The sequence below is a fragment of the Leucopleurus acutus genome (assembly GCF_964270905.1).
Source record: "Leucopleurus acutus genome assembly, chromosome: 8".
Classification (NCBI taxonomy): Eukaryota; Metazoa; Chordata; class Mammalia; order Artiodactyla; family Delphinidae; genus Leucopleurus; species Leucopleurus acutus.
Genome location: NC_139151.1, coordinates 6,187,824 through 6,198,875, shown reverse-complemented (window position 1 = coordinate 6,198,875; position 11,052 = coordinate 6,187,824). Strand labels below are relative to the sequence as shown.

At 45.4% G+C, this 11,052-nt stretch overlaps 1 protein-coding gene across 1 annotated transcript; it reads right to left on the bottom strand.

The window, feature by feature from the left end:
• Positions 1-441: 441 nt before the first annotated feature.
• Positions 442-1,560, bottom strand: KCNJ1 (potassium inwardly rectifying channel subfamily J member 1; the record flags this gene model as incomplete). Its single annotated transcript, XM_082844730.1, has 1 exon — positions 442-1,560. The coding sequence occupies one exon, from the start codon at positions 1,558-1,560 to the stop codon at positions 442-444; it is 1,119 nt and encodes a 372-aa protein (XP_082700856.1).
• Positions 1,561-11,052: the final 9,492 nt, after the last annotated feature.

The following is an 11,052-nucleotide window of genomic DNA, read 5'->3' as shown; positions in this document are numbered from 1 at the left end:
TGTTAAAATAAACGTGGCTTCTTTCTTATCAGTAGAACCAAAATAAGAATATCTTCTTTCCCTGATCCTATCTAAAGCTTATGTCTTCTTTGGGAAGACTCTTAAAAAGATCTCATGTGGTCTGTCCATGAGGCTTTCAATGATTGTTGTCTGTTCCCATCAACACGGCATGATTTCAAATAATCCTATTCAAGATTTTATGTGAGCTCCTGTGTCTCCCATATTCCAGTTTCCTACAAACCCATTGCATGTTCTCGTGCAGTTGCCTTGTAGCGCTATGTGTCTTGTAGGATCATGGCTGTGGGGTTCAGGGGCACTGCGCGGGGAGATTTGAAATGCTCTTGTCCCACTGTCATACCCCCAAATTCTTGATTGCTCCATAATGTGTCTAGTCACTAGGTATCTTCGAGATTTTGCTTTACTCACGCTGAAGAGCCACTGTTACATTTTGGTGTCGTCTGTCTCGCTGACTTCGGACAAGATGAAGTTGGGGTTGTCATAGCCTCTCTTCATCCTGGCTTGAGCATCTTTCTCATTATACAGGCACATGGCACAGTGCGGCGTCTCCACTTCCACTGTTTTGCTAAAGTTATGGAAATCTACTCGGTATTTCCCTTCCTTGGTCTTGGACACCATGGGAGCAAAACGATAGCCCCAGAGCACCTCTTCTGGGACATAGGATGTCCGGACTTGGCAGGTAGCGCTGGTTGATTCCACCGTACCATCTAAAAACACCACTAGTTCAAAGTCCTGCTGGGGAAGGGTTTCTGCTGCCATGTGGAAGAAGGGGCTAGTGTGGTCGATGACATGGTAAATTGTCAGCGGGGAGATGAAAAATAAATTTTCATTCCCTGCGTCCACCACAAAGTTGATATTGATCTGGTCCAAAATGATGGTCTCTCCTTCAGGCGTGATGGTGGTCTTCAGAAGCTTTCCATATATGTGACTGCCAATAAGGAGGCTCTTCCGAAGGTTAGCCACTCGGATCAAGAGGCAGAGCTTCCCACCCCGCTTACTGATCACCGCATGCTTGCTGAAAGTAACGGTCTTGGCGCGTTGTTTGGGCCGGGAGATCTTGGCTAAAATAGCACCACACATGAAAGAATTGATGATGACCCCAAGGATAGACTGGAAGATAAGCAGGAAAATGGCAGTGCCACACTGTTCCGTCACACACCTGAATCCATAGCCAATGGTCACTTGCGTTTCCAGAGAAAACAGAAAAGCTGAGGTCAGGCCATTGATGTGCTCCACGCAAGGGGTGTGGTTGGCGGAAGGATGGAACTCAGGGAGATCTTTGTGGATGTAGGCGACCGCGTACCACAGGAGGCCAAAGAAGAACCAGCTCCCCAAGAAGGCTGTGATGAAGATGGTCATTTTGTATCTCCACTTGAGGTCCAGCACCGTCGTCCAGATGTCCACAAAGAATATCAGCCTCGACTGTGCCTCTACGTTGCCAAATTCGATGTTACACCTTCCGTCTTTGGAGACCAGCCTTGCTCTTTGAGCAGGACGCCCAAGAAAGTGAGTGACAAACCATTTCTGAAGATGTTTGAACATTCTTTCTGTCAACACCCGACCTGAAATCACATCAAAGAAAAACAAAACAGAACAAAATTATGTGTCTAACACTCGTGAACTAAGTGACTCACAGAAAGAGCTAACTGTCTATGAAACTGCCATTCATGATCGCTCGGGCAAGCTGACAGCCTTGTCCTGGATACCATAATGCTATCGTCAGTAGAAAATTCCCACTACAAGACCATATTGCTTAAAGATAAAGAGAAAAAACAATTCCAGGGAGATAGAAATGTAAAGGAACCTGAGAGGGCATACATCCATGTGTTTTCTGACCTTAGTCACACCCAACGTTAAAAATGTTTGTGATAACGCAGACACAGAGAACAGACTTGTGGTTGCCAAGGGGAAGGGAAGTGGGGGAGGGATGGATTGGGAGTTTGGGGCTGACAGAGGCAAACTATTATACGTAGGATGGATAAACAACAAGGTCCTACCGTGTAGCACAGGGAACTATATTCAGTATCCTGTGATAAACCATAATGGAAAAGAAGAGGAAAAAGAATGTATATATATGTATAAAACAGAAATTAACACAACGTTGTAAATCAACTCTACTTCAATAAAATTAAGACAGCAGCAAAGTCAGGGACCTCATCATGGCAGGATGACAACTAGAGTGTAAGCTTCCCCACTTCCAGGTCAGAGAAATCTCTAGCTACCTCACTGTGTCTCAGTTATAACGTTTCATATTCTAACACCAGATTTCTCTGAAACATTTCAAGAGAAGCATTGGTCAACTTCCTTTTTTTTTTTTTGCTTGACACTATTTAGAACAGAGTTCCTCAATACTGTTTGGTCAAGTTGTATCATAAGATCCTGGAAGTTTTCTGAGTGGATCCCAAGCCTGGGATGCCAAGGTTCCCCAAAGGAATAGTAAGATTCTCACCATTGGTATCTCCTACTTCCTTCCTTGCCTGCAAGCTGAAGGATGGGGCACTCTGATTTAAAGAACCCTGCGCAAAGGTAGAACCATGTTTTATTCACTCCTCTATCCCAGCTGTCAGCACAGACCATTACTATTTATTCAATAAGCATAAATGGAATCATTCCTTGAATGAATTAAGCACTTCAAAATACCATCTGGACAAAGGTCTCATGGATGACATTATTGTAACTTCCATCTTACAGCACAAAACTGAAGGGATTTCCCCCCAAACAGACAGCACTGATGAACCCCTGGGGTCATAAACACTAGACGGTCTCCTCCCCTATCTGTGCTCACCCCACTCCCAAGGTGTGCCTGTTATGGTTGGCAATGTCTTCGTGGTATTTTTAATCAAATGCAAATATGTTTCTAAAATAGATTTCAAAATCCCCCTTCAAAAATGTGTTTATTCATACAAACTAGGAAGCGAAACCAACTTAGTGATAAATTTTAAACAAAAGTGATATCCTACCACGTTTTGCTCATGGCCTTAAACCAGGTGAAAACACAAGAAGACCCCAGGTAGAAGTGGTGATGAGAAAACCACGGCTGTGGTGATTGGAAGGACAGGTTCTAAAGATACTAAAAAATGTAACCCGGAGAGCAGACAGGGCACTCAGAGGGGCCTGCCCCTCATGTCACCCAACCCTCATTGACCTCAAGTCCTCAAAGAGTATGAGGGGATGGTCCCAAGTGTGGCTCGCCAAGGGAAGTGGTCTCTTCCTGCCCAATCTCTCCCTTTCCTCTGCTCACATCTCCCCTAACCTTGTGTCCATCCCCTGGGGACTCTCTCCCTTTCCCAGGTTCATGGAAGCGCATACTGTTTACAAAGCTCTTCTTAGGGTGGATCTCACCTAAAACAATAACTTCTAAAGCCAACATTCATCCGTCGAATTCACATCCTCTTTGTCATACATTATAATTCCGGACGTAACTCCTAACACAGCAACCTCCGAGCTTTTCTCCCCCGCTATTCTTGTAGCCCCATCTGAATTCATTTCACTTTTGAAAAGAAAGGGTATTTCTGTAGAGTAAATGAGTCCCCCCGATTCATCTCTTGGATGAGTTTGGGTTTCCATGCCTGTACTACTAAGAAAATATTATCTGCCTGGCCTTGCAAAGAGTAGGAACGAAAGCACCCAGCTTAAAAAGAGCTTCCCCAGATCGCCCACACTTACCAACATCTTAAACATATTCTGTCCCGAAGCATCCACGGCTGGGAGAAGCAAGGAGGAAGTGTTGGGAGCTGGTCTCTGGAGGCAGGCTGATTTCTTTCAAACCCAGCCTAATTTATGGTAGGCTTTGGCCAGTGGACCGATGCTAATGTGTATTAGCCTGAAAACATTAATTTGATAGTGGAGCTGTGTGGTTTAAACTCTCAGGCCAAGCCCCAAGCTGGGTATGTATTTTTTTCCCAAACCTCACATGGCTTGAATACCATCATGCTAAGACTTGACAAGCCACCAGCTAAGGGCCCTGGGCAGCAGGCACAGGTTCTGTTCTGGCATTTTCCTCCTCTCCTTTACCATGCTCTATAGCTCTCTTGCTCTTCCTCCTAGTTTGGGCCCAATCCCTTTCACCAGAAACAATTAGTTATCATCAATCTCCCACCATATTCCCTGAAACACACTGAGATACTGAGATTTCTAAGTGTTCACAAAGATACAGGTGAATGATAGACGTAGGTAAGTACATGTCTGTAAGACAAAAATAAGATCACACCAGGAAAAAACAAGATACCATGTTAATCTCTCTACACAGCAGTCACTGTTGTTTAAGAAACTGAGATTTAAAAGCAGCCTTTATTGTTGGATTTATTTTGTAAAATCTGGCATTTACTGAAGGTACTTTCTACATGCGCTGGGTTAACCAATGCTGTTGATTTATTTACTCAGACAGTGAGAAGTTTCATACCTAGAGAATGCAAGAATACAGGATAAATTCATCCTCTGACCAAACCCATCAGTCACGCGGCAGTCCCATTATACACAGCCTATATCTGACTTTGCTTAGACAATGGCATTTAATCCTACCACAGACAGACACAATAGGTATTTTTGGAACTATTGGGCGATTAGAAATTGGCCCTGGATTATGTAACATGCACAGTTTCTAGGTCACTTTCTGTTGAAATCAGTAAACCTTAATAGCAAGCATAGGGCTGGACATTAGCTAATATTTACCAAGTTCTTCTTAATGGCCTGGCAAAGCAAGTGGATTATATTATTGCCATCTTCTTTCTTCAGTGCTCCAGCATTCTTTTTTTCTGTAAACAGTCCATTCTCAAAAAATAGACTTTGTATGAACTTTCCGAACATTGAGTGTATTGTGTAGGACTTCAAAGACAAATAGAACTCTGTTCCTGTTCTCAAGGAGCTCACAGTCGAAGGGGGAAGTGAGCTCAGTAACTCAGCAATTACAATGTGCTGTGGTCTGTATAATACCCAAAGGACACGTCTCTGCTCAGAGATCTCTATTAGACAGGCCATCCCCCAACCCCCTGCGAAAACACCTCAACTGACAGAAAACTCACTTTTGTGTCGATTAATTTATCTATCCTTCATTAAGCAACAGGGATGTGTGGATTCTAACATGTGTGTTAGACATCACGGAAGTAATCATTTACCAAATGGGTACAGTCCCTGTCATTGTGAAAAACCTTCTAGTCCAGGTGGGAGACGCAAACGAGCTGCTAAACCGTCAAACGCAGTATGATACCTGCCAGGGTAGAAAACAATGGAAGTGCTCTGGGAGGATCTTATTTGAGGAGCAGAGAAGTGCTATGGAGACCAAGGCCTGGAGATGGCATTAGCGTCACACATGGTAGGAACTCTGTAACTGTTTGTTGCATGACAATCAATCAATTCAACAAAGCATGCATAAGAGCAATGGGTCTGCTATCACTTACGTGGCTCCCGTCCAATAGAGATATTTTGGAAGAGACATTTTTGTGCAGCACTGTAATTGTAAATTGTGTATGTGACAGAGGCAGGGGCACAGAGGAACTGAAAGAATTGCTGAGTAAACAGGTGACAGTGTTGGGGGACAGCGCGAGACACCGGCTGGAACCAGCAAGGGCCAGCGCACTTAGCGCCTGTGTGCCCTGCGAGATGTTCTCATCTAGACCTAGAGGAGAAACTGATACCAACAACACCCTTCTAGTCTCGCCTGGGGGACAACTCATGATACTTCTAAAGAAGTGTGAACTCTCTTCAGGTGATCAGCCTTTCAAATTCTTGAAAATAAACATTTTCCTCCTGAATCTCCTTTTCTCCATAAAAACGCATGCTTTATTTGCATACAGTACCTATGGCAACCAAACCCGTCTGCATTTTAAGTGAGGTGCCTACAGTTTGTGCTCCTTGATGATATTTAAAGAACCAGGACAGAGGCCGTTCTTTTGCAGGCCACCCCCTGAGAACGAGCAATTGGGAATTTGGAGTTTCCCATGGCCAATATCACACAGCCTTCTACCCACCCCGGCTCGCTCAGCAGCCACTAGACCAGAGAGAAGGCGGCAAATAGATGTTGCTTTTATCTCTTATTTAGAATTACAAAGGCTATCGTTCCTCTCTATAGATGAAAAAACAGTTGCTGTAGCCTGCCTATTAGTCCAACCTCTCACAGCTCACACACAGCCTGAATTCGCTCAGGACATTTCTGAGAGTCAAGATTGTCTGTCAGAGGTAGGAAATAGGAGTTATTCAGCCTGAGAGCAGAAGTCAAATGACTTTCTGTAGTCCCTTTGCAGTGGTGCTGGAGGAGAAATTCAAGCTGCCATGAAAATTGATGGCTTTGCTTCAGGCCATTAACCAACATTTCCTGAGGACCTACCGTAGCGAGGCATGCAATGGGATCATGGCCCAAGGTCTCCGCCTTCTTAATCAGTGAAATCAAGCAAACTCTCTACTGATTGAACTTACTACATGCCAGGTGCTACGCTAGGAAGCAAAAGAGGTAACAGTCGCGGCTGTCAAGTTGCTCAAGTATGAGCTCAAGTATAATTCAGTCACTATCCGATAATTACAATGCGGCAGGTTTGCTGCCCTTGAAGGGGTTGAGGACAGGGTTTGCAAGCATCCACCAGAGAGGAGATGCAACAGGCGGAAGGTTAAGCTTACACTCTTGAACACACCTTTGCTGAGGAGCTAAAACAAATACATCTGTTACCGCAGAGGACTTCCTGTTTTCTATGAAAACGGCCTCAAGCTATTGCAGGATGGCCACCCAGCTGGCTTTGCAAACCCTCAGTGCCCAGGGGCATCCAGTCAGCCAGCTCCTGGGGATACGTATACGGGAGACCTGTTGTCGACAGAGGGCATTGTTTCCTTTTTGTTCCATATTCTGAGAGAAATCACCTCTGATGTCTTTAGCTCTACCAGGCTGCTCACTTGGGCTCAGCCTGGGTTCTTACAAAGAACTTGGCAAGGCCGGTGGAAATAATTTTTCCTGGCCTCATGGGCATGTGAACGGGCATGAGCCTCAGGACCCTTCCAGGCTAGATTGGGGACTGCACTTCAGTAATATCCCACCTTTCCCTGGGGCCGAGAGTGCTCACATGCCCCCTCCCCTGTGAAGCCACAAGTTGCTTGTGTCCAGGGTGGGAATGCAGCACAGACTTTCCTAGGTGCCTGGTTCCTTCCAGAGAACAGAGTTTGGGAACAAGAGCCAGTGAATCATAAGGTCTGGGGGTGTTGGTGCTCTCCTACGGCACACCGGCTTCTGTAGGCATCTCTGGAGCCTGCCGGTCCAGGAGCATCACCTGAATAACTATAGAGATCTGCCATGCGTGGGGATCAAGACGGGGTGGGAGCCCTGCTGCAGGACGTTCATGGCACAGGTAAGAACCAAAGGCAGCAGGTAGACTGGAGGAAGTCCAGCTGGGCTGAGCGCAGACATGGACTTGAATCTGTCACTTGATGGCCAGGTGACCTGAGCAAGCCACTTAGGCTAACTGGGCCTCAGCTTCCTCACCTGTGAAATGACTGTGAGAATATGCTCTCAAAGGCTGTAGCGTGTTTACATATGCAATCGCATATGTAAAGTTCCTAGAACACAACAATTACACAATATATAGTTGCTACAATATATAGTAGCAACTGTTATTATCAGTTCAGAAATTTAAACCTGTGCAGCAGCTTAACCAGGCATCACCCACCCAGGCCACTGAGGGTCTGCTCTGCAGAGTCACAGGGGCTGTGTGGGGAAATGCCACGCAGGCGAGGGACAAGGCTCCTGAGAGAGAGGGCGACAAAGGTTCTGACAACACGTCAATGTCTGTGAACTGTACTGGCTTCAGAGCCCATCCTGACCTGTGGAATAGAAGACCTGAGAAAGCCAAACACGTCTGTATAAAGGATTTGCCCATCATCAGGGCGGAAGCCTTATCCTGGAGAGGTGAGAACAGGATAGAGGGAGAGAATTTTCCTTGGTGGCACTACCAGGGGTGATGCCCTTCTTCTCTTACCACAGACATTAAGTAGCATTTGATTGTATCACTGACAATCTACAGACGCCGTTGCAAAGGAGAAAGCAACCCCAGACAGCTGGGAGCCAGCCTGGCACTACGTCTAGGTCTCGGTGTTGCCGGGAGCTGTCCGGGGGCTCACAGCTCAGTCTTGGTGTTCTCTTGTTGAACCCGGTTTCACAGGATATCAACATCAGAATCATGTCTGACCACAGACAGAAACATGAACGTGGTCCAAACCATGAAAATGCCCAAATGTCCCCCCGTGCTGGCACTGTGAGGGATCCCTGCTCCTTTACCAATAACAGCGTTAGCCTTACACGGGTCTGCTCTGCTTCTAGATAATAAGATTTATTAACATACTCCATCACAGAATTACCCCTATTTCTTGACATCTAACCCAGAGCAGTGTACTGCTTCCTTAACTCTCCCGAATCACCCAGAACAAGCCCAAATCTTGATGATGTGCTGTCTAACACTCTCTCAAGCGAGGCTCCCCACCATTCCTCAGGGGCGTGTGCTCACTAGCTGCGACAAGTCAACCCCTGCCGCTCTTTGGCTGGGAGCATGACACCCCAAAAGGCAGAAGAGGTGTAACTAAGAGGTCATAAAGCCGTTCTATAACCAATTGACAATTCCACACCATTGCTTCCAGGGGTCACACTCGCATACGTATATTTGCAGGCTTCTGTATCAGGATGTGAAAATGAAGGACCAAATTTAAATATACAAAGTCATTAAAAGGAGTGAAAATATTCAAGTTCAGTTTTTAAGTTCTGTCCAGCTAACTAGTTTACAAGGGCCGTTGGTCATCCTCAGATAATTCTACTCTCCCCGCAAAGACCTGTATCACTTCCTGGCACCTGGATTGGGACCCAGCAGGAAGAGATGTGATATTCCCACCAGGACAGTCAGCCTGGGAGTCTGTGAGGCTGGCCCCAAGCCAGGTGTCCGCAGGGTCTCACCAGGCTTTGGTGGCAGCATGCCTTTGCTGTGGAGTAGGAAACCTGTGCTTTGGAAGTTGACACTAATTCTATGTGTATTTTCAAAGTTGTTTTTTGAAGTATTTTGGAAATGTCAGCATGTCTCGGTTCTGCAAAGGGACCCCAGTTAGGGGGGGCCCTTCATCTCTGCCTGATTCAGAGTTTTGAAGGGACAGCCACACATCCCTGGGGGCTGTGGGGAATGGTGACCACAGAGTGAGAGAACCCTAGAGGACGAGAGAAACTCACAGTCACAGGGTTGGGTCTTCTTGGCTTTTATTCTAAAGATTTTCTAAGGAGTCTATCTTCTCAACTTTAGGGAGTTTTGTACTTTACCAAAAGAAGGCATGGCTTTGTTGGCTATGCGTGGATTGAGCCAAAGTGAAGAGGATAAACCGAGGGAAACGTGAGGATGCACAGCTCAAAATGAATGAAGGGAAGCCCAGGGCTGAGAAAAGCCTCTGCAGACTGTGAAATGGTCATTTCAGCTGTATCCTTTGTGAACAGCGCCCTCTAGAGCACAGTTCAATGGTGCCCTGAAGCGGGGACCTTCTGGGGCAAGAAGCCCAGTGTCTGCCCAGCCACGAGTGTGAAATCTCTTGCAACCTGGGTTGTCCACTGGCTTGTTTACTGAGAAGCCAGCGTGGACATGAAGTCACTTGCCTCTGTCTGAAAAGGTGCAGGAGATGATTTTCAAAGCTTCATGTATGACTGGAATTTGCAGTGACCCAAGAGCTTCTGGCTTTGGGATTCCTGTTGTTGGGCTTGGAATTTGCCAAGCTGCCTTTGCTGGGCTCAGGATTGGGGGTGAAAACACAGTATGGAAAATACGTAGTAAAACACAACAAATATGGTTATCATCTGGAGAGAGATGACAGGTCCCTAGAGAACCTCGGGTGAAATTCCATTCAGTCTGTCCCAGGACCAGATGGAACCCTCCGCCATGGAAGTGGTGGGAGGGTCAGTTCTCAGGTCTCCACCATGCACTCAGGCCGGACGTCCTGAGCACCACTGTCCTAACCGTTGAATTCTAGTTTCTGGTGAACCTACAGCTGAAAATTAAATTAACACAAGGACCCAAAGGCATTTCTAGTCTCATAGCCTTTTATTCTCATTTCTATTCAAAAGAAATCCATTACAATGAAAATATCATTATACAAGTCTAGATATAAATCTTATATCTTACTGAAACCAAAACCAATAAATTGTGTTCTCGAAAGATAATATATGAACAGAAATTGCTTGTGTAGAGTAAGTTGTATGATATATGCACTAGAATATTAGATATTTAAAGGAATCCTTTACTGAATAAGTTTATAAAGCAAAGAATCACTTTTTCAAATAAAATAATCATTTTCTCACTTGTTTGGCTTGTAAAAGTATGTGTATTGGGGGATGAGTGTAGTTTGTTTTCCTGAAAACTGGACACATATGTAATAAAATAATTCTTAAATCTCTCTCAAGCACCCACCTCAAATGGCACTGACGTTTAATAAAAGAATTTTAATGTTTACCAAAAGTTGTATTTATATGTGTGCAGTGACCCCGTTATTAGCCTGACCCTTCTAGTTTTCTGTGGTTTGGGTTGGTATTACATCAATTCAGTCTTTCCAGCCCAAAAAGGAATGAATTCCATGTGGACTAGAGGCCCTGAACATACTTTCCTGAGTGTCTGCAACAAGAAATTACACTTTGTTTTTAAGAAAACATATAGAATCCTAAGCCTTGAAGATTTATAATATAGAGGAATAATTCTGATGCCTTGAGTTTGGCACTGGGGGACTATTAGTCATGAGGCTGTACCCACAGGTGAAGGGTGTCATGTTGGGCCATCCCTGTTCCAAGAGACATGCAAAGAGAAGGCGCAGAACCCCAGGTTCCTGAGTTTGGAGGGGACCTCTGAAGGCCTTTCAGTCCTATATGCTAGCTTATGTTTCCTGCCCCAGCAACGGGCCTACGGGGCAGGATTTAAGAGGTGGGTGTGTGGGGTTTGAATCTGGAGTCGGTCAGTCACTAGCCCTCACTCGGGGTACCATCCCATCTCTCAGTGTGTCCATTTCCTCATCTGAAAAATGGGCCCATTCCTATCTATTACA